The following is a 22,982-nucleotide window of genomic DNA, read 5'->3' as shown; positions in this document are numbered from 1 at the left end:
GTGTGGCCTTGACAGGATTCGGAAAGATGGTCCTGAGTGAACACAGTTGTTCACCCTGCAATCCCACCTGCCCTGATTTGAGATTTCATGGGTGGAAGTAATTGTGTTGGCCTTCCTTTTGCTATCTGGAACTTTGTTTTGGTTGGGAACATGGCACACTTCCTCCCTTTGCCTGGTGAGTGCAGCACAGTGGCTAAGAGTCCTGAGCTGTTCATCAGTTTGAATCTCGCCTCTGACACAGTAATCATAACTGTGGTTAAGCTCAGTTAGTTTGAAGCAGGCAACATTGTCAGTTTGGAACAAACAACAAATTGCAGTTAATCTAAACCAGAAGTGGAAACGCCTGAATTCCTCCTTGCCAACTGCACTTGAGGAGATGAGGGGGCTAAGTGAGTGAACTCAAGGTTCATCTAGGGGAACCTTTGACTTTCTAGATGCTGCTGCACTCCAACGCCCATCAGCCCATCCAATGATCATGGATGATGGTTGCTGGAATCCAGCAACATCTGGAGAACTGAAGATTCTCCCATGCCTATTCTAAACTATGCTTTAGAACGGCTTCTGAAGACAGCTGCCGTGTTTTGTCTTTGGGTTTCACATGGCTCAGGATTTTGGGACATAAATAAAAAGGGTGATTTAAGATACCTTGGAGGCCAGGAATCACCAGCACCACCTCCAGAAAGAAATAAAAGAGTTATCTATTACTAAAAATAATTTAAAAAGCAGGCATAACTTGGGTGTTTTTTGTTTTTTTAAAAAGGGGGCTGATAATAAAGGAGGAAGGATGGAAGAGTGAAAAGGTTGCTTACCTTTGTCCAAATGGAAACAAAGAACTTTGGGCTGTATTGAACTAAGTTTCACTCAGAGGAGACCCATTGAAATTAATGAAATGAAGTTACGTTCCTTAACATCACTGGGTCTACTCTGAGTAGGACTGGGCTTGCATACAACCCTTTTTATCTACTCAGTGGTAATGACTTCCACTCTTTAGAAACATGGGTGTGGTGCACTAATCAGAATGGGAGGTGAGGTGTGGGCTGCAAAGCAATTTTCATGTATAAAGTGTATGAGCCTAATGTTAACTGCTTTCTCCCCTCTTGCCATAGTTTCCACTTCCGAACAGATGGCGGAGCTGTGAAAGGAAGCTCTGAATTCTCTTTCCCAACCGTTGCTGAGACCAAGACTTCCTTAGCCCCTTCGTCACCCTCAGCTTCTTCTTCCGCTGCCCTGACCAACACCTCTGCCCCAGATGTGCCCGCCCCGAGCTCGGTGACTGTGCCCTCCACTCCCACCCTCCTGGCCTGGAAACAACTGGCTTCCACCATCTCTCAGATCCCCACATCAGTGCCTAACCTGGCCACGTCCCCCTTGACGACGACTTCCCTCGAGAACGCCAAGCCTCAGGTCAAACCTGGCTTCCTCCAGTTCCAGGAGAAGTGAGTGACTTCACTTAAAGGGGAGAATGGAGGGCTGGGGGAGGCAGACCATTTCCCCCAAGAGCAATTTTCTCCCAAAGATCATATCCTTGCTGCTCCCCTTCCTCAACCATAGTGTAATCCCAGCTCTGCTCCCTCTCGTTTAAAGCCAGGATACTTCTGGGTCTCTGCAGGTAGCAATGACACTACAGTGGTACCTTGGGTTACAAACACCTCAAGTTACAAACACTTTGGGTTATAGACTCCGCTAACCCAGAAATAGTACCTCGGGTTAAGAACTTTGCCTCAGGATGAGAACAGAAATTGCACGGTGGTGGCGCAGGTTAAGAACAGTTTCAGGTTAAAAAAACGACCTCTGGAACGAATTAAGTTCATAACCAGAGGTACCACTCTTGCTCCCACAAGAAGCAGTGATGGCCAGAAACCTAGATAGCTTTAAAAGACAAATTCATGGAGGAGAAAAAGGCTGTCAGTGGCTAATAGCCCTGATGGTTTTGTTATACCTCCAGTGCTGGAGCAGTATGCTTCTGAAAACTGCAGGAGTGGGGAGTGCTCTGGCACTCTGGTCTTGTTTATGGGCTTCCTATTGGGGCATTTGGCTGCCTGCTGTAAGAAGATGCTAGACTAGATGGGCCACTGGCCTGATCCAGCTGCCAGGCTCTTCTTAAGCTCTGTGTTCTTCTCTGCCTTCTCTTGCCTGGCTTTAAATGGGTTCTAGGACAAAATAGGGATTGGAGCATAGGAAGCTGTTTTGTCCCAATGGATCCATCTAGCTTAGAATAATCTACTTGGACTGGCAGTAGCTCTCCAAGGTCTCAGGCCAAGTGGGATCTTTCCCGCCACTTGCTCACCTGAACCTTTTTGCTTGAGTTCCCAGGGATTGAACCTGGGACCCTCTGCATACAAAGCAGGTGTACGACCACTGAGCTAGGTGACCATCCCCTTGAAGGGAAGAGATTTGAAAGGCCAGGATGGAGCATCTTAGTCATCTTAGTCGCGGGGGTGGGGGTGGGGGGACCCTGATTTCTAATAGCGATGATGCAATTAGAAGGGAGTTCAGGGAAGGCTGTCCAGAAACTTATTCTTCCTCTCTTTCTAATAAAAATTCCCCAGTGATCCATGCCTGGCAACAGATTGCAAGTATGCCAACAAATTCCACTTCCACTGTCTGTTTGGGAACTGCAAGTACGTGTGCAAAACCTCCGGAAAGGCCGAGTCCCACTGCCTCGACCACATCAACCCCAACAACAACCTCGTGAATGTGCGAGACCAGTTTGCTTATTACTCCCTGCAATGTCTCTGTCCTAACCAGGTAAGGGTGAAAGGCTGGGGGGGAGGGGGGGTGAAGGGACAACAGTGGGTGGGGGAGCCAAGGCAGGAGCTTGGAGCCCACTGGTGTCATGCTATGACTACACCCATTGAAATGAATAAACATGTCTGACTTAGGTCCATTAACTTCAGAAGTTCTACTCTGAGTAAAATTTTGTTGGTTGCATCCCAGAGAAGCAGAATGGGGTCGATGCCCCGTTGTGTGTGCCACCCATCAAATCACAACTGCACTGCAGGCTTAGCCTAGTTTAGCCTTCATGACACATCCTCCAGCTAAGGGCTCGTCCACACTTCTGCTTGTCCCATGCTTTCTAGGCATGGTCCAAGCAATTTTGCAATTGCCCCGCTGCTTTTCCCCGGAAAAACCCATTGTTTACAGCTGAATTAGAACAAACAGCAATCCGCAGAAAACACAATCTACATGGATAAATACATGCATTTCATAAGGGTCAGAGAAAAAAAATACTACTGGGACATTCCTACCACCAGACCTCACGCTAACTTGGTTGGGTTTTGTTCTGAGTCAGGGTTGCTGTTTATGTTGTATGCTGAACTCGCTTGCCCTCATCTTCTCCTTCCAGCACTGTGAGTTCCGAATGCGAGGGCATTACCACTGTCTTCGCCCTGGCTGCTTTTTTGTGACCAACATCACCACCAAACTCCCCTGGCACGTGAAGAAGCATGAGAAGGCAGAGCGCAGAGCAGCCAACGGCTTCAAGTACTTCACCAAGAGGGAAGAGTGCGGCAGGCTAGGTAAGTCTCTCTCCTCTGGTGTAACACAGTGTTGGGGCAGGATCTTTCACCAGTTGGCAACAGCAAAAAGTCTGACACTGGATCTAAAACTCACAAGGAAGTGTGCATACAATTGCACTCAGTCACTCTTGGCCATTTCCTCCATAAAGTGTTTTTTCCACCAGGTTATCTTCCTCCTCCTTTGATAACGGATTCTGTTCCCTTTCCCCCAAGCAGTGGGAAGTTCCCAGCCACCTTTGCAGGATCTATTTCCTGTAGAGGAAAGAAAGTGGGAAACTAGTGACCTCTCTCTCTAAAAAAAATAAGTGTGTTTACTTACATATCAGGTTGATTTTTGTAAGGGTGCAGTGGCAAGCATACAGGTCGTTACTGCCTGGGAAGAGCCCCTTCTTACTAGCCTTTTTATTTTATATCACACCTCAAAATGGTATGATTGTCCCAACATCCTTGTGAGGTAGGGTAGACCGACTGATACCGGGTCAGCCAATGAATGTCATGGCTGAGTGAGGATTTAAAGGTAGGTTTCCCCACCTCCTTGTCCAGCTCTCCAATTGCTACAACTGCACCATCTCCCTAGCCTTTCACACAACCAGAACTGAGTGCACTTCTATTCCAAGCCAAATCGCCTACTTTCTGTGTGTGTGGGTAGGCAGACAAACAGGTTTGGAAAAGTTCCTTTGATCAGTGGGTCCTGCCCTGAGTAGTTAAGAATGCGAGTGGGGAAGGCAACCCACAGCTGTTTCTAACAGATACAACCCCAGTGGCAACTCCCCAGCAAGGCAAGATGTCTCTGCTCACCCTGGTTGCAGGAGGAGAGTCACGGGGAGCAAACACTTGCTCTGATCACCTTAGAAATTTGAGTGTGATGGAAGAACCATGAAATCTCCCAGTGGTCCTTTTTGCGTGATACCCCTTGGCTTGAGGAGTACATTTTTTTTATACTCCTTGCCAGATCTGCCTAGCAAAAGCCAAAGGGTAAATATTTCCCAATGGTGGTAGTGGCAGGGTAAGGGGGAGGATTCCATTCTCTTCTGGCATCTACAGTCGCTTCGGTGCTGGAGGCAAGCACATTGCCTCTTTCGATGCCAACCATCCAGGCACATCAAAGCGCCTGATAGGCGGCAGGGTGTGTGGTTGGCAGATCCGCTTGCCAGACTTATTAGGGCCATGCCAAAAACAATTACGAAATTGTAAACACCTCCCCCTCCTTTCCTCCAGCTGCTACGGCAAACAAGTGAACCCTCCTGGGCTAAACCCACACATGGTTGGCCCCTTTTGCAGACTATGAGCAGAAGCACCCAGCCCCACTGGCTCAGCTGCTTAACTGCAACCAGAAGGGGTTGTGCCAATCCCTGGACCATGTCACTACTTGGTTATTTAATAGGGGTGCAACCAGTTCTAAGTTGCTTATTTATCTGCAAAATTTAAGAGCCATCCCATATAGAAACCAGCTTTCTGCCCTCAGTAATCCAAATGACAGGACCAGTTTTTAGGGCACCAGTGATAGCTGGGACCTGGGTGTTTGCACCTCTTAGTTTAACTGGTGCTGAGCTCTAGCAGGGTCAGAAGTGTGTGTGGAAGTGGTGGAGACCCTTTCCAGAAGGCCTACAATGGGGGTGTTTGTTGCTGGACTCCAGCTCCCATCAGCCCCAGCCAGCATGGCCAATGGTCAGAGATGGCTGTATGTGTTGTGTGTGGACACAGGTTCCCTATCTGAACAGCCAATAACACCCACCCACCTCAAACCAGCCAACGTGCTGGCTGTACAGTCAAAGATTCCATGCAGGACTGGCCTAGACTGAACACATGCATATGGCGGCTCTAGTCTCAGAAACAGATTCTGGAGGCTTCTTCTGGAAGCAGGGGCTTCTTCAGGCAGCCACCTTTCCTCTATGCAGATGGTCCAAAGAGGTGGGGAGATAAATTTGGCTTCTAAGCCATTATTTGTAGGCAGGGGGAGAGTCTCCTTTGGCTTTTGAAACTGGCAACCCCCTTTTTTCTCCACCAGCTGTACCTGCACCTCTCACCCCAGAGAAGTGTTTAGCCCCATGTTGTCTGGGGCACCATGTATTCACTGGAGTCCTGGGGAACAAACAAGCCCTAGCCTTCTTTGTGTCCCTGGCTGCCTCCCCGCTACCCCCATGAACACAACTGATTCTATTGATGGGGATAAAAATAGCCAATACGCGCGCACACACACGACAAAACAAAACAGCCAACGTTCAAAGCGAGAGCAGGAGAGAGATCTCTTCCTATTCGGTTGTGGGTTTTTGTGGGTTTTTTACTTCATAAAGAATTCATGTTGGAGAGGCAGCGAGGCCTGTGGTAACCTGGGCAACTGCAAACAACACCGTCAGTCTGCCCCTTACCTGGGTCTTGGCTTACGAATGTCAAGCGGCTTGGCGGTTGCCGCTGTTTGCTCAACCGGTGCTGTTCCAGGGGATGGCTGGGGCCAGACAAAGCCGCCCGATGATACATGACACTCGGCTGCCCCAGCAACGGGCAAGCCTTCACCTGCCTGCGGCCGATACAGTTTCAGTCCTGCCAGCACTGTTTGTTCTTCTTCCTGAAAGGAGAACAGGGTGGCAGGTTGATAGAGACAGAACAGGGGGGCGCTGGGTGATGGGGGGGGGAGTTCTACGGGGTGAGAGAATAATATTTAAACAAATACCAAACTTGGCAGAGACATAAAACAGTGCCACTTTCTTAAGAACATACAGTTTGCTCGATTCACTGACTGAATTTGGCAAGGAGCAGGCATTGTGGTGGGGGACATTTATGGATGCGCTGAGGAAGAAAAGAGGTTCTTCATGATGTGTTTGGATTTGTGTGCACAATATTGTTGGTGAACATGGACTGTTTGTGATGCTTTTCAAGCATGCAAAGTGATGCACCCAAATATTCCTCAAATAAGGCCAAGAGCCTGCTTCAGTTCAATAGTCAGGAGCTTCTGGGCAAGCAGAACAATGTTTTTTTCTAAACAGGTGTTGAACAGACTGAGCTCTGGCACCATCCTCTGAATCATCACTATCACTTGCTTACTGGCCATGCTAGCTCTGGGGCTGATGGGAGTTGGAGTCCAACATTACAGCCAGAGGGCCACCCTCATCTAAACCCCCCAAAGAAAAAAGGAGAAATCAGGGCTGCCATCCCGTTAAAGGAATCTTACCAAGTTACTCAATTAATTGATTAAACTTAAACAAATCTGTTCTGAAAGAAACGAAACAAAATGTGTTTCTTTTGCTTTTGTTAATGCACAAGGCATTAACATAGGAGATGCATATCCCCCTCTGCTAGCTGCAATTTTCATAACTACTTGCATTTAAAAACTGGGCTTCAAAAAATGTTGTCCAATTAATTTGGACACATTTTTAGTCTATCAACATGGTTTTTAATGGATTGATCTAGCCAATTAATAAATTAAATGTTGCAGCCTTACTTAGTTAATTACATAGAAAAATTAGGACACCAAAAGGGCTTCACATACATTATCTCACTCATCTTTCCCCCAGATGTTGCTGGAATACATCTCCCATCCTCTCTGGCCATTGGCTGTGCTGCTTGCTGGGGCTGATGGGAGTTGGAGTCCCACCACCACCTATGAGGACAAAGGTTCCCCATTATTACTCTAGAGCCATGTAGCCCTTCTCTCTCCTTGTTCGTTTGAGACTTCTCCCACCACCACCTTTAGCATAGCAGAAAGGGTTCAACCAGCACTCATGTTGAGTGGCCCTAAAAACCTCCTCCACACTGACCCCCTTGCCAGCCAGGCTTTGTGCCATGTGCACTGATTGGACTAGGTGAGGAAAGTAGGGGAAGGACATCCTTCCATCTTAATCAGATGTGGGGAAACTCTGGCTGCCAGATGTTGCTGGCCTACAGCTCTCACCATCCCTGACCATTAGCCATGCTTGCTGGGACTGTTGGGAGTTGTAGTTAGTTCAGCAACATCTGGAGAGTCACCAGTTCCCTATACCTGATTCAAGTCTTGGATTCTAAGACAATTAATAAAGTAACCCCCCCCCCCCGCCTTCTCACCTGTGTCAGAAGCCTATGCTACTAGTTTAAAACAAGTTCTTTTTCCTGACCCCTTTTCAGCAAGAGAATCCTTTCTGCCTTGTTCTCCCACATTAGGAAGTATTTAACACACAAGTCTGGGGATGCGGAAGAGCCAGCAGTCAGTCCCAATTGCTGCACTCTCTCAGAGATCAAATAGGACAGCAGCCATTGCCAAGCCCCCTGCCCGGAGTACAGCTGCTCCACTCCTGGCCACTGTTAACTTACGAGGTTTGCATCTGTTTTGCATTCCCTCTCTCCCAGGTTGCAAGTACAACCAAGTGAACAGCCATTTCCATTGCATCCGTGAAGGCTGCCAGTTCTCCTTCCTCCTGAAGCATCAGATGACATCCCATGCCAGGAAGCACATGAGGAGGATGCTGGGGAAGAACTTCGACCGTGTTCCCACTCAGGTGACTCCTCCTGCAGGATGGCTATAAATATGCTTAGAAACCACTAAGCTATGGCACTTCCTCATGTAAGAAGTTGCTATATCATGTCAGACTATTCAGCTCCGAACTAACTGGCAGCAACTCTTTGGGCAGGAGCTTTTTCCAGGCCCACCTGAAGTTACCAGGAATTAGGATCTCCTACATGCCAGACAGATGCTTTACCGCTGAGCTACAGCCCTTCCCCAAGACCTATGTGAATTGTCCAGGACAAGATGTGAAAGCAGAATCTTCAAAATTCCTCACAGCTCCTGATCCTTTGCTCTAAAATCTGCATTCACATTCAGTTCTACCATTGTATTACTTCTGCAAATATTCAAAGAGCATTCCAGTTATGTTAGAAAACGTGACATTAGAATCATCCCCCTATATTATCCCCCTTTGCTCTTATTTTAAAACAACTGCATTGGTTGCCAGTTTGTTTCCTGGTCCAACTGAAAGTGTTCTCGCTTGTGTTAAAAGTCTTAAATGACTCAGGCCCCAAATGTCTGAGAAACCACTTCCTTCCCTACAGTTGAGCAGAGGGTGACCTTTTAGTCATTCCATTGCCCTCAGAAACTTGGCAGGGGGTTGCCACCCCTAAGTTGTAGACTTTCCTGCCCACAGAGGTGCATATTGAACTGGCACTACACAGATTTCAGTGAATGCTGTGAACACTCTGCTCTGGCCTTTGACAACCGAGGTGTCTGTTTTCAGGACCCACCCTGTTCCTGTAACTTTCCTCTGTTTTAACAGTTTTTAATTCTGAAATTTAAAGTGCTGTAACCCACCCCAGGACCTGCTGGTGAAGGGCAGGTGGCAAATGTAGTAGTAGTGGTAGTAGTAATATAATGCAGAATCAAAAGATCCCCTCCCCCCAGCACATCTTCATGCATATGCTGCCTCTGCCATAGTCGCAGCTGCTAAATTCAGCAAGTTCAACACAGCCCAATGCTGATGCCAAGATTAACACTCCCAGGCCCAGGCTCTGGCGGCATCCTCTGCATATATACACAGAATTCACAATGCCAGCATTAACACCCTTTAGGCAGGTGATGTATATGATGCCAGCCTGATTGTGCTAGCCAACATGACCTAACACCAAACAGATGTCCACTTGGAACCCAACTACTGTTATTGGTGTAGAAGTCAAACACACCCCTCCCAATATCGCGTTTCTCGCTGCAGGTTATTGGACACACTCCAAGGAACGAAAACCTCCCCCAAGTCAGCAGCATGGCTCCCAGCCCAGCCTCATCAGGGACTCCTGCTTCCTTCCAGGGACCCCAAAGTATGATGGATACCGAGACAGATGAGTACATTGACTACACAGGATGCAGCCCTGGTGGCATCTCCTCTGAGTCCTCCAATATGGACCGCAGCTGCTCCAGCACGCCAGTGGGCAACGAAAGCACTTCAGCCGGTAAGTGACACTGGGAGGAAACGGTTTATTGGTGACACTTTGCTTCTGAGAAGCCTAAAAGCTGCATCCCTTGGGTGCTCTCTCGCACAAGCTGCGCCAAATCCTCCTCCGCCATGCGGGATCTCCTTTCCGCCTATGACACAGCAAGAGACATCACTGAGTCATCTAAAAGAGCCCCTTTGACATCACCATTCCTGGTTTGTGAAAGTATTTTTATTCTGATCCAGAATGGGCTGTGCAGCTCATACATTGCTAAAATAATTCCTGATGGAAATAAAGGTATTAGTACTTGCTCACTTAAAATCTCCCCACCACCGCCCCAGTGATCAAACAAATTGAACTTTACAGTTGCCCTTTGGGGAGATTATTATACTGTGACCCAGGTTTTGGGGGGAAATTCTAGCACCTGTCACCTGTCATCTAAGCAAGAGTGTCAGGGGTTGGGGTTATCAGGGGGACACGTCAGTGAGGTTGGCTGGCACACCCCACAATTTCATCAAGGAGCATTAACCTAAAAAGATGCCTCAAAGTATCCCCATAATAGCCATTTTTAAAAGTAACTGTTCCCCACAGCACAGTTCAAGTTGATGGCCTTTGCTTGGCGCAGCCTGCTTGGGCTGGTGGAAACACATTACTAAAAAACACTGGTCAATATCAGGGCGGCAAGTAAATGCTAATCGCAACCACTCCACAAACAGGGCAGAGCATAGAAACTCATAGCACTAAGGAAGCAGCCATACTCCTCTTTAAACTGCACCACTGCTCATCACACCTCTCCAGGATGACGGTGCTTGACTGTAGCCAGCCTGCCACAAACCAGATGGGGAGGGCTGGCAGTAAAACTGCAGCCCCTCTTTTGATACTCACAGGGACCTCTGCCACCTCTTGCTCTTCCCTGTTGGTCTCTGGGTATGCTCACTCCATCACTGCTGTCCATCACACTCTCCATCTCCTCTGTCAGTGGTTCCATTCTTGTACGTGTGAATGTGCTCTCCATTTTCATTGTACTGCTTACACTCTTGGGTTCTCATTTTGGTTCTATTTTTTTTCTTTTCTTTTCCTTCTGTTCTGTTTTTCCCCCCTGCTATTTTTTTCTTTCTTTCCACATTTCTCCAGGCTGCCTGGCTGCTGCTGCTGCTCCTCCTCCTGCTGCTGGTGATGACGTTACCCAAAATGCACCACAACCACCACCTCTGCCTCCATCTTTCTCACAAGCCCTGCTCAGGTCTCCCCTTCCTTCCCTCCCGTATCTCTTCTCTCCATCTTGTGTCTCATACTCTCTGCTAAGTGCCACTCTGGGATCCAGCAGGGGCCTTGTCTTGCCCACCGCCAGCTCAACAGGGTTTTCACCCATCATTGCCGCCCCAACTCCAGTCAAAAGTGATGTCCCTCTAGTGCAGGATGCGGCAGGTAAAACCATTCTACACTTTCTCTCATACTTTTACAGCCCCACCCACCACATCCTACCCAAAAGGCTCTACCTCCCTGTCCTTCCACTAAAGTCCTAGGGATGACAAACTGATGCTCAAAATGACACCTACAGTTATTGGATTGCCATATATATATATATATATATATATATATATTACAGCAGACCAATTTTTGATTGCAATAGTAGGTAAGACAAAGGGAGGTTAACCTACAGGCCACAGAGAAACCCACCTCAGCATAAAAAGTGGTTTCTTTAAAAAAGGAACATTTGTTCATATTTTTTAATAGTGTGTGTGTGTGTGTATTTCTAATTACTGATTGATCCTCTGTCCCTCCGATCACAAATGGTTTCCTGTGCCGCCCAATGTGAGCGGCTAATAGCAAAGGGGTTTTATGACAGTTAAATAACCACTTTAATATGCAGCCCCCAAAGACTTGATGGTGGGTCAGTGTGGCCTTTGGCCCTTAAAAGCTTAGCCACTTTTGGACTAGGCAACTAGTCTCATTTTCAGAAATGATTTGCACATGAACAGATGTTTAGCATGCTACCTGAATGCACTCATCAACTCCCACCACTGCAGCAACCTCAGAACTCAAATCTGGCTCACCCAATCACCATCTTGCTACAGTCATGGTGGCCCAAGTAGGGTACAGAGCCTAGAAATCTGAAATGTTTATTCAGCCCTGGTTAAGAATGCTGCCAGCTCCTAAACATTGGGTGCTGTCTGACCCCAGTGATGTGGTCTCCTAAATTTATCCCAGGAGAGTTGTTGGAGCAACATTAGATGCATGTGGTTGTTGGTTTTATAGTTTATTTTATTGTGTTTCATTTAAGTCACCCTTACTTACTAGCTTGTTCCTAAAAAACGCAAGGAGAGAAATCTCATAAAGCAGTGCTAGGGAACTTGTGTCACTGGACTCCAATTCCCATCACCCCCAGACAACATGGTCAGGGATTATGGGAGTTGGAATCCAACAACATCTGGAGGGCTGCATGTCTGACTTGAGTGAGTGAAACAGTAAACTTATATCAGATGACAGACGAGTTGCTCATTGCTCTCCATGTCACATGCAAGTTCCAGGTAAAACATCTTTTTTTTAAAAAAAAGAGAGGGAGGGAATAGTGTTGAGCCCGTGGTTTATTAACATGGTCTGGTCCTGGCTTGCGGCTACTGCTCCTTTGATGTAGTGAGAGTACAAATATTTAGGTATGAGAGTGGAGCCACAAAGCACTCTCTCACAGATAAAGTGCCAAAGGAACAAAGGCAGAACAGGTAAAAAAAAGGTGTAATGACCAGAAGTACAAGGCCTTCCTTTCTCCATCTCTTAAGTCTATTCATCTCTTGCCAAACCACTTCAAGGGAATGAAAAGATTGGCTTTGCAGTGGCCAGGCTTTGGGGATGAGGTGGATGGAATGAGTTTGCCTGAAGGAGCCTATATACAGTATTGCCATTCCTCTCACTGCCTAGAAACTGTAAAGATCAAGAAACACTGGGCAAACACTGCTTGTCTGAACCCCCACCCCAATTAGCTAGGCAGGAAAGAGAAGTGGGTCTGATGCAGAGTCCTGCTCTAAAATCCCCTCTGCCCATTTCATTTCCCCAGGGAACACCATCACCATGCCAACCGCCGCAGGGGCCAAGAAGCGCTTCTGGATCATTGAGGACATGTCCCCATTTGGCAAGCGGCGCAAAACGGCCTCCTCCCGCAAGATGCTGGACGAAGGAATGATGCTGGAGGGCTTCCGGCGCTACGACCTCTATGAAGACTGCAAGGATGCCAGCTGCCAGTTCTCACTGAAGGTCACCCACTACCACTGCACAAGGGAGAACTGCGGCTACAAGTTTTGCGGCCGCACCCACATGTACAAACATGCCCAGCACCACGACCGCGTCGACAACCTGGTGCTGGACGACTTCAAGCGCTTCAAGTCCTCCCTGAGCTGCAACTTCCCCGACTGTCAGTTCTCGGGAAACAGCACGCACTTCCACTGCCTGCGCTGCGGCTTCCGCTGCACCGACAGCACCAAGGTGACGGCCCACCGCAAGCACCACGGCAAGCAGGACGTCATCAGCGCCGCAGGCTTCTGCCAGTTCAGCTCCAGCGTGGACTGCGAGGTGCCCGACTGCAAGTACAAACTTAAGTGCTCCCACTTCCACTGCACCTACCCCGGCTGCAAGCACACGGTGGTGGGCATGTCGCAGATGGACTCGCACAAGCGCAAGCACGAGAAGCAGGAGCGCGGAGAGCTGCCGGCCATCTCTCCGGGCCCCGAGGCCCTCCCGCCCTCCACACTGGAGTACGATGCGCAGAACTCTTCCGTCAACCTTGACAGCTCGCTCAACCTCGGCACTGACACAAACAGCTCCCTCTTCTTCCTGCAGAACGCAGCGGGCGTGGGCCTCAACGACTCCTTGGACCTCAGTCAGAAATTGCCAGAGGCTGCGGGCGCTGCCCCTTCCCCCGCCGGGGAGGGTGGGGTCCCCGTGGAGAGCGAGCGGCTTCCAGCCAGCTGTGGCAACGTGGAGGACGACTCCTCCCATGACGAGGAGGAGGATGAGGAGGAAATGAATGAGGAAGACGAGGAGGAGGAAGATGACGACGATGATGACGATGACGATGAGGAAGATCTGAACACAGACTCTGAAGAGTCACTTCCTGACCCCCAGGCCATGCCTGCAAAGGACGTTAGGGAACTGGGGGAGGCTGCTTCTCCTTCTGCAGTCCACAGCGATGCTTCCAGACCTCCAGGCGAGCAAGCCCCCGCCCCTGAGGCCTCCCCTTAACTTATAGACAGCAGCAGCAGGGTTTTTTGATCTTTTAAAAAAATAAGAAACTGAATTAAATGAGAGGACCCCGCTACGTGAGGCGAGAACAAACGCTGGAACGACAAGCAGCAAAGAGAAACACACACACCCAACTCCACCCCAGGAAGTGCACAAGATAACGAGGAAACCGCTTAATCCTTGGACCATGCAAAAAATAAAAAGGAAAGAAGCCTTGTGCCCATGGGAAGGGCAGGGGGAGGCGGAGGGACCCATCTGTTGGGACGCACATGTTTACAGGGTGGCAGACGGCAAATCTTTTTACTAATATGCAGATGGGTTGGGCCATGGAGAAGTGACCCTCCTTCTCCTGGGTGGATGTGCTAACCATAAGGGCAAATGTCTCCCCTGCCACTTCCCTCAAAATCTCCCCTTGTTGGTTTGGAGGGGGGGAGGGGGGTTGTTTCTTTTCCTCTTTAACTTCTATTTTATTTTCCTGTTTTCATTTTGTCCTTTAACACTCCTCCCATTCTCAGGGAGAGGGGGCAGCTAGCATCCGATGGTGAATATTAGGGGGTGATAATAATATATTATTTACAAAAATTTGGTTCCTTTAAGCCACAAAAGCGAAGTTATTCGCCATTAGGCATAATTGGGGTTGGGGGAGGGCATCAGTCATACTTCTATTTTTCTCTCTCCTCTCTTCTCCAACATCAAATGAACAGGAGAAATGGGGGTCTCAGGCAGCTTGGGTTGGTTGGGAAATGGGGTATTTATTGTCAGTTTTTTTAAATAAAATAAAAGAGAAAGAGAAGCATTAATGAACTGAACGGGGCTGGGAATATGCGGATACTTCTCTGATCCTCTTTGTTATTAAAGAATAATAATAATATTAATCTTTTTTTTTTTAAGGAAGAAAGAACTTATTTATATTGTGACACTCCCACACCTGAGTGGGGAGTGTTCCTTTTCTGGTGGGGCTCTGACCGGTGGCAGCAAGTACGGGGTACGGCACTGAAAAGAACCCTTGGTTGTGAAAGGGAGGCTTGGATTTAACCAGAGCCAACCCAAACACCGCTGCCTTGCGGAGAGGGGGTGCCAACTGCTTCTTTTCCAGACTGCAGGGCCACCCCCCAACAAGTAGGGTAGAGACCCAGGAGCTCAGGATACCCCTCCGCCTCGCTGCTAATGAAAGAAGAGGAGGTGGAAGATGCAAGTACCTCATAAAGAGTAGGCAGGCCTAAGTAGTACTTGGTCTTACTGGGCGATGGCTTGTTTAGCTACAGGAAGGAAGCAGAGGTGTTACCCTGCTCTACCATTGTTCCCACCCCCCACCTTCACCCCATTTAAGCATGCTTTATGAAGGCTGAAAGAGGGCATGCGTCTTTTAGTGGGAACAAGTTGGGGGAGGATAAATATTAGCTACTACAACCCATCCCATCAAGCCACACATAGGGCTCTTACCTTAAGATTCTCGGGCAGAGAGGGTGATGCTCTTCTGAATCCCAGGGCAGAAATGTTTCCTGTCCCTTTGTGGAGCTGTGGAAAGGAAGAGGCCACTTGAATTGGTTGCTCCACAATTAAAACAGCTGCACAGCAAACTCATTTGGCATACAAATAATCTAATATCCCTTGCCCACCTGCCCTGCACTCCCCTAGGTCACCAGATCAGGCATATCCTAAAAGGGGGGAGGACATTTAAAAAAAGAAAAACAAGGAAGGAAACAGGCACCCACAATGGCTCTGCAGATCTCCATAGGTCCTTTGCTTCCAATACATTTGGTGGTTTTGAGTCATTAAAAGCTAATGAAACCAGCCACACACAACAACCCTTGTGTCTAACAGACATGCCATTTTAGTGCAAAAAGAAAAAAAAAAGGCTGAGAGCTTTATTAGTCTTAGTTTTTGAATATCCCTCTCAAACAATCACACCCAAAACAACTTGACAGTTCAACAGTAAGAATGTGGTCCACGGACACTTTTTTAAGTTTCTTAAAATATTAACAGTAAGGGAAAGGAGGAGGAAAACTAAGAGTGGCAAAGAAAAGGATAAAGGATATGTCCAGGAGAAAAAGATAGCTGTACAGTATTTTTGCCCCTGTAAAGGTTACGAATAGATATAGAGATATATAGAAATATATAGAACAGAGAGAAAGGAGCCATACCAAGACAATACTCTGTGAGTATCCTGTGAAGAATGCTACCCTGAGGAACAGACCCTTCAACATCCTATTTGGTTGCTCACCAACAATTATCTCCTTCACACACAAGTGTGGACACTAATTCCCATCACCTCCAGCTAGTCAAAAAACGTGTTGGGGGGGGGGAGCTACCGAAAGGGGGTCTTCCCTACCATAATTTTCCTACTCTCAGTATAGAGTATCAAGTGATTCTGAATTTGAATTTCAGCCAGGCAGACATTTTAAAAGAGACACAAAAAAAGCCCTGTCATTTAATGAAACACACTTCATGCACTCTCTCTTATCCACAGACACACTCCAATTTGGTTTGTGGTAATATGCATAGGGTGTTTTTTAATTTGTTCTTAATTTTATTTTGGGAGGTTGGGGACAATTGTTTCCTCAAGAACCATCTCAGCCTCCTATGACTCTTCCCACAGCTTTAAAAGAAAAAGCTTGAACCTCATTCATGACTGTTTCTGGATTTTTATAAAACAAATGTACTTAATTATTAGCCATTTCAAACGTATGGGCAGTCAGGTTATAATTTTTTTTTTCTAAAAAAGAAACCTCACCAAGAGCCTACCTTTTCCTGGTAGTTTTGACTTGGCAAAGGTGCTCCTTGGAACATCTAATTAGATGGTAGCAAGTCTCCACACTGCTGCTGCCTCTGCTTTTTAAAATTCCAGGATGGGGCAGGTTATGGTCTCATAGCGTGACCATAGGTCACATCAACAGACACACATCAAAATTACCTAAGAGAATAGGCACAATGAGGTCTTACTCTTCCCTGTCCTCTCAGTCTCTTGAAAGGACCTGAGTTTGGTGAACGTGGTAGTGAGGTATTTATGTTTAAGAAGTTTGGGCAAACTCTCAGCACATTCTTATCCCCCTCCTGTTCTCACCACTTAGATGTCTCGCTAAAAGGTGCTACAGAAAACTCTTGCTTGCGGTCAAGGTTTTTGAAACCTGTGATGCACGGTAGGGTGAGAGGAAATGGATAAGCCCTGTTTTTATGTTTCTATACATTTTGGGGTCTTTTTTAATACAAACAGGCAGTTACAACCCTCTGGTGGTTGCAAGGTAGTAAGATGGCCTCCCCTGGGTTTCTGGTCCATTGCTGCTGGCCATAGAAGCCAGTGGTCACTAGTGGGCAAGAAAGGAAGGGGTGGGAAGAGAAGAATTTGCAGAACAGGTACAGTTTACATTAGCCAGTTATGCACCCCTTCCTATGTAACTGTTTGGATCTGACTGGAATTGTTATTCCCCACTAAGAATCACCCAGTAACCAGTTCCCCCATTGTTTCGACCACCTTCAGTTCCAACAAAAAGCCTGCCAAGTTGAACTAGTTTTAACACCTAATGACTGGTCCCTCTATACTTCCCCAGTTTCACAACCTTCTCCACCTCCTTCTCTGCCTAAAACAAAATGAATGAAAAAACAGGTCTTTATATTTATATAGATGCTAAATGTTTATCATCTGCATCCTGATGGACATCCTGATTCAGGAAGAAGCACTTCAGTGTCCCCAGGTGTAAAGAGGAGGACATTTAAGATTGAGCTTAAAAGTTCAGAGCAAGCATAAACCTTTGGATGGACCCTAAGCGTGTCATTTTACAGAGCAGGAGAGGCCACCAGTTAGCAACAAAGCAAGATTATTCAACCTTTCCCCCCACACAACATAACCTTTCCTGATTCTGTGTCCTCTCATCCCACTCACAGTAGGCAAATTTGGACGTGGTAAAATTTAGCATGGCTGAAAGTATAGGGGTGGTAAATGCGTCCTCTGTGCAGGAAGGGGGAACTCACCTGTTCCCGCTGCCCCCGGGCAGGCTCACATTCATGTCCTGTATCCCATTGAAATTTAGTAGCTGAGTCCCAAGCATAAGTGATGGTGGTGCTGATGATGTGCGGAGAAGTTGTCGAGGTTTAGGCAGCCAGTTTGCGCCTCTCCAGGACAGCTGGTGGGCATAGATTTAAAAGGCATATTATGCTTTGACAGATATTGCTGAAATGGAGCCAGCAGAATATAGAACTTGGTGGCTTTAAGGGGACCATGTGTTTGGGAGGGGATGTGTCAAGAACAAGAGAGAGAGTTTAAAAAACCAAACCTCTGAAACCCTAAGTGTAGATCCTTTCATTACTGCTTTGTCATTGAAAAGGGGGGGGGGACCTAGCCACCAAATAAATATATAAATTATTATAAAGTTCACCTGTATTGAAAGAGAACTGTATTTCAATATAGAAAAAGAAATGATGTTTGTTTTTTAATGGCCCTAGATTTTAAAAGGAAAACACACACACAAACATACACACACAGAAGAACAGGAAGACAAAAATATGAGGGAGAAATTCTAGCCTTTTGTAAAATCCATATTGCACACTAGGACTATAAGCCATTGCTAGCTCATTTTGAATTTTAAAATGTGTACTTTCTTTTGTCGTTGTTTTTATTTTATTTTATTTCTTTCTGTGTGGGAGGGGTGGGGAGGGAGAAAAAGAAGAAGTGATGCTTGAACTACCAATGCTCTTTTTAATGTTTTATAAATATGTATGTGTATATATATAAATATAAATATAATATGTATGCACATATATATATATGTGTGTGTATATATCTATATGTATATACCTATATATATAGATATATAGCTATATATAGGTTTTGAGACAAAAAATAATAATGCAGAAAGTGAAAAAAAAATCCTAACAGGACGGTGTGCTCTGATTTTACTTGAATTTGGTCTTCTCAGCACCTACGTTATTAAGAACTGAATATTTTTCCACTTGAATTTAGTGCTATTAGAAATTTAATATATGTGTTTTATTTATTTGATTTTTTTTTTGCATGACTGATGCAAGGTTTGACATTTTCACTCAATAAAAACTGGAAAAAACCAAACAAACAAAAAGCCAACCAATCACAGCTTTCTGTTGATTTGTAGCATTGCACTGACTTTTAACTAGCATCTTTAAAAGTCCTACTTTTTAATTATTTATTTAACATATTTAGTTAATAGCACTTCTTGAGCTCAGACATGTTTCATCTCCCTGCTCCAAGAGCAAAGCTTAGGTAATTACTGGCATTGTAGATAGCTACCTGCTGCCCAGGTTAGGCCTGTCATTGGGGTCTGGAAAACCAAATTATAATCCCCATATGCAGAAAAAAATAGCTTCATTAAACCCCAGACTAACAGACCCCACAATTCTCCTGATGACAACACTAGAAACACAATGGAGTCTGAGCTCAACCCCTATGTCCCTCCCTCCCGCCCTGCAACTCAAACATCTAAAAACTGAGCCAAAGAAGAACTCTTGGGGCTGTAACACTGCCCTTGCAGGTCAGGTATGCATAGCAGCTCAAAAAGAGTTACAAAATGTGGCATTCCAAAGCCTAAAGAGATATCCATACCATTAAGGGCTATCTAGCTCCTTTGGTTAAATGCCCGGTGATGCAACAATCATCTAAACCAGGAATGGGGAACCATTTTCAGTTCAAGGACATAACTTCTGCCTTTCTGGGCAACCTTCCAAGGGCCACATGCCAGGGTAGCTGGGGCCAGAGGCAAAAGTGAGGAAAATAGCACATGTGGATTTTGCCTTTGTACCATAGGCTAGTTTCACACACACTGAGGCACCCCTCTCTATCCTCCATCCAGACAACCAATAGGCATTATAAGAGTTAAGGACACATTCCAGTGAGCCAAAAAGCCAAAATCCACCAACCACTCAAAAGAGGGCACAAAGCAGGTCAGTGAGCGATGCGGCTAGGGAGAGTCCTAAGGGACAAGGTGAGGAGGCCTATAGGACCACACTGACCTAAACAATAGTCAAATTCATTTAAACAAACCAAGACTTGCAGATTACTTTGAGGTTGGTGTGTAGAATGGCTAAATGTAGTGTGTGTTGTGAATAACGTGTCACACTGAGTTCAAATCACTACTCAGCCATGGAATTCACTAGATGACCTTGCAGAAGTCTGCCTCCCTCTTAGGCTCACCTAATTCAGAAGATTATTAAAATAAAAGAAAGAGACCATGCATTCTGCCCGGAGCTCCATAATCCCACATTTTGCAGGCAGAGGAATGGAGACTGGGAACAGGACTTTCTGGTCATAACCAAGCTTGGATTCAAATGAAGTTTCACTGCGGCCTGATAGATAGATAGATAGATGCCTTTGTCACCTTCACCCATGAAGACAAAAGTCTGAGCAGCTTCTGTGTATATATTGATTCTTAATTAACTCCAAAACACATGGGAGATCATGGGCCTACCAGCGACTCCTCAAATGAGCCCAGGATCAGTTTCAGCCTGCTTCCCTGGTGGTACTGGGCCCCAATGTTCTAGGTCTCCATTTCCCCAGAAACTACTGTGCCCCTACTCCAAAATCATCCAATGAGTTACACATAACAATGCTGTTCCCACCTCTAGGCCCACTTTTAAACACAACAAGGGATCTTTGTTTTAATTTGTGAGATGTGTTCCTCTTTCTTAGGATGTATCGACACTGCTGACAGACTGGTTATAAGTGATGTTTCTCCTTAGCCAATGATAGGATTCCAGGGGTGCCAAAATCTCTGGCAGGCAGTTCTTTCCACCCACACTGAAAAAATTCTCAGGATTCATTGGGAGAGAGTAAATCATGACAGTTGTTAAGAGTCATCACACACACACACAGTATAGATCTGTCTCACTCTCTTCTTCCTGCCTTTTCTTTAAAAGCATAAAAATGTACTTTCTGGTGCCACTGGTGTGCCCACTGTAAGCTGATCCCAATTTACTAGTAGTACACAAATGGAATAAAACATACGAACACAGCCCAATTTTGTGTATACCTTGGTAAAGTATGACAGCAGCAAAATTGACCAACACACAAACCTACCTTCCCATGATTTAAGGGGTGGGTCAGGCAAACTGAGCACCGGAATGTGAGGGGCTAACTTTTACAATTCAGTCTCTTCTGCAAAGGCTTAACCACCTTCACCCTCTTTGCTGAAATCTGGGTTGGAGAGAAGCAAGATCCATGACGATGCAGTGCTTCCAAGTTCTGGGCAGCCACAAACTCTGCATGCTGACTCCTAAACATAAAGAAGACAGGACATAAGAAGAGCTCTGCTGGTTCAGACCAAAAGGCCCATCTTATTCCCCACAGTGGCCAATCAGACACCTCCAGGAAGCACACGGACGGGTCATGAAGGCAAGAACGGGCCCTGAAGCAGAATGGTCTGTTCAGTTCTTGTAGGCAATACCTGCTGACATCATCCTTCAGAAAATGGTCTAATTTCTTTTTAAAGCCATATAAGCCAGCGGACACAGACACACACCTTATTCATTATTTATTTAAGTGTTTTCTTTTCTGCTTTTCAACTATAGTCCTCAAAGTGGCTAACATTCATAAATACAGATCTTGCAGCAACCAGGGGCACTGTTGCTTACCCTCCACCCCACCCCTCACATGTTGCTTACAGGATACTTTGGGTGGTATCCAACTAAGTCCTACTCTTAGTGGGCTTAAGTTATCAGTATCTTAGTTTCAATGAGTTAACTCTTTAGTAGGGCTAGCATTCTATACAACATATTTCTGAAAGCTGGCCTAAATTTGCATCTGTTCATATAAATTAGCATATGCAAATTTCAATCTTCTAAGGATCTAGCAACAGACCTGGTGGCAGCATATTCCACAAATTAACAATGTGCTTTGTGAACAACTACCGTATATTTTGCTCTATAAGACTCACTTTTCCCCTCCTAAAAAGTAAGGGGAAATGTGTGTGCGTCTTATGGAGTGAATGCAGGCTGCGCAGCTATCCCAGAAGCCAGAACAGCAAGAGGGATTGGTGTTTTCACTGTGCAGTGATCCCTCTTGCTGTTCTGGCTTCTGAGATTCAGAATATTTTTTTTCTTGTTTTCCTCCTCCAAAAACTAGGTGCGTCTTGTGGTCTGGTGCGTCTTATAGAGCGAAAAATACGGTATATCATTCTGTCTGTCCTGAATATACTACTGATCAATTTGATTGGGTGGCCCTGAGTTTCTGGCATAAGAGAGAGGGAGACCAAACCTAGTCAAAGCAGGCCTTTGAGAGGCATTCATTAGTAAGCTTAGTCCTCATAATAGTTTGCAATCAATGTGTGGGGATGAGGTTAGACTCCCAAGTCCCATCAGCCTCAGCCACCACAGCCAATGTTGAGGGATAGAATAATAAAATTGCAGAGTTGGAAGGGACCTTGAGGGTCATCTAGTCCAACCCCTTAAGAAGAAATATAGCTGACACAGGTATAGTTCCTCTTTCTTTTAGAAACACAAACTCCTGGGTTGGTAACAAAGCTTTGGTTATTATTAAGGTATAAGAAAACAACATCAGTACTAACTTAAAATACACTATGGTGCTTTTGGGAGGGTGTAGTGGCGCTGTGGGTTAAACCAGAGCCTAGGACTTGCCGATCAGAAGGTCGGCAGTTCGAATCCCCGCGACGGGGTGAGCTCCCATTGCTTGGTCCCTGCTTCTGCCAACCTAGCAGTTTGAAAGCACATCAAAGTGCAAGTAGATAAATAGGTACCGCTCTGGCGGGAAGGCAAACGGCATTTCCGTGCACTGCTCTGGTTCACCAGAAGTGGCTTAGTCATGCTGGCCACATGACTCGGAAGCTGTACACCGGCTCCCTCGGCCAATAAAGCGAGATGAGTGCTTCAACCCCTGAGTCGGTCACGACTGGACCTAATGATCAGGGGTCCCTTTACCTTTGCTAATTTAATCTACACTATATCCAGCCAGCAGCAGGCCTTTAACCTTTGCTAAGAATTCATCCCCAGCTACTGAAATAGAAGCCCAACTTTTCATAATGGATCAGTTCAAGCATAATGTCAAACCATGGTTTATCAATACATAAACAAGCTTCAGACTCACACTCTCCTTCCCTTCCTGCATTCCAACCCCTTCCACGACTTCCAAGTTGTTCACAAATGAAGCAAAAACCCAGCAACACCTAGTATGTTTGCAGCAAACCAGACCTGGAAACTGTTGTTGTGGAAAGTGCCACAATGTCCAATTCTAGTTTGCAAGCAAATTTTTGTTTGTACACTATTTGGATGCATTAAAAAACTATGGCTTGACAGCAGTGTCAGAATTAGGAGTGTCAAAAAGGAAGATGGGGTGCATATGTCCAAAGCTTACTCAAAGAA

The 22,982-nt window shown here is 46.1% G+C and overlaps 2 protein-coding genes and 1 long non-coding RNA gene across 12 annotated transcripts in view; 1 reads left to right on the top strand and 2 right to left on the bottom strand.

The window, feature by feature from the left end:
• The window catches only part of CASZ1 (castor zinc finger 1), a 446,064-nt gene extending 428,832 nt beyond the window's left edge, over window positions 1-17,232 (top strand). For 5 of the 10 annotated variants that reach the window (XM_079986666.1, XM_079986664.1, XM_079986663.1 and 2 more), the window contains 7 exons: window positions 1,107-1,436; window positions 2,550-2,748; window positions 3,347-3,518; window positions 7,839-7,987; window positions 9,191-9,425; window positions 10,542-10,835; window positions 12,463-15,548. In XM_079986666.1, the coding sequence (XP_079842792.1) occupies window positions 1,107-1,436; window positions 2,550-2,748; window positions 3,347-3,518; window positions 7,839-7,987; window positions 9,191-9,425; window positions 10,542-10,835; window positions 12,463-13,643 (2,560 nt within the window). In that variant the 3' untranslated portion in view covers window positions 13,644-15,548. Of the gene's footprint in view, window positions 1-1,106; window positions 1,437-2,549; window positions 2,749-3,346; window positions 3,519-7,838; window positions 7,988-9,190; window positions 9,426-10,541; window positions 10,836-12,462; window positions 15,549-16,383 lie in introns of those variants that run through there. The other 5 variants (XM_079986669.1, XM_079986668.1, XR_013841587.1 and 2 more) reach the window with 4 other exon arrangements.
• Window positions 3,636-7,932, bottom strand: LOC307222221. The gene is made up of 4 exons (XR_013841638.1): window positions 7,803-7,932; window positions 7,006-7,116; window positions 5,888-6,084; window positions 3,636-3,770 (listed from the first exon to the last, which is right to left on the bottom strand). It is a non-coding gene; the product is annotated as an uncharacterized lncRNA (long non-coding RNA).
• The window catches only part of PEX14 (peroxisomal biogenesis factor 14), a 150,050-nt gene continuing 142,398 nt past the window's right edge, over window positions 15,331-22,982 (bottom strand). The window contains exons 11-12 of the mRNA XM_079987163.1: window positions 20,686-20,881; window positions 15,331-16,557 (exon numbers count right to left, since the gene is read on the bottom strand). The gene's annotated coding sequence lies outside the window, so the exon portion shown is untranslated. The remainder of the gene's footprint in view (window positions 16,558-20,685; window positions 20,882-22,982) is intronic.

This window comes from Podarcis cretensis, assembly GCF_951804945.1.
Source record: "Podarcis cretensis genome assembly, chromosome: 8".
Classification (NCBI taxonomy): domain Eukaryota; kingdom Metazoa; phylum Chordata; class Lepidosauria; order Squamata; family Lacertidae; genus Podarcis; species Podarcis cretensis.
Note: the sequence above shows the minus strand (reverse complement) of the source record. Positions and strands in the feature narration are given on the sequence as shown.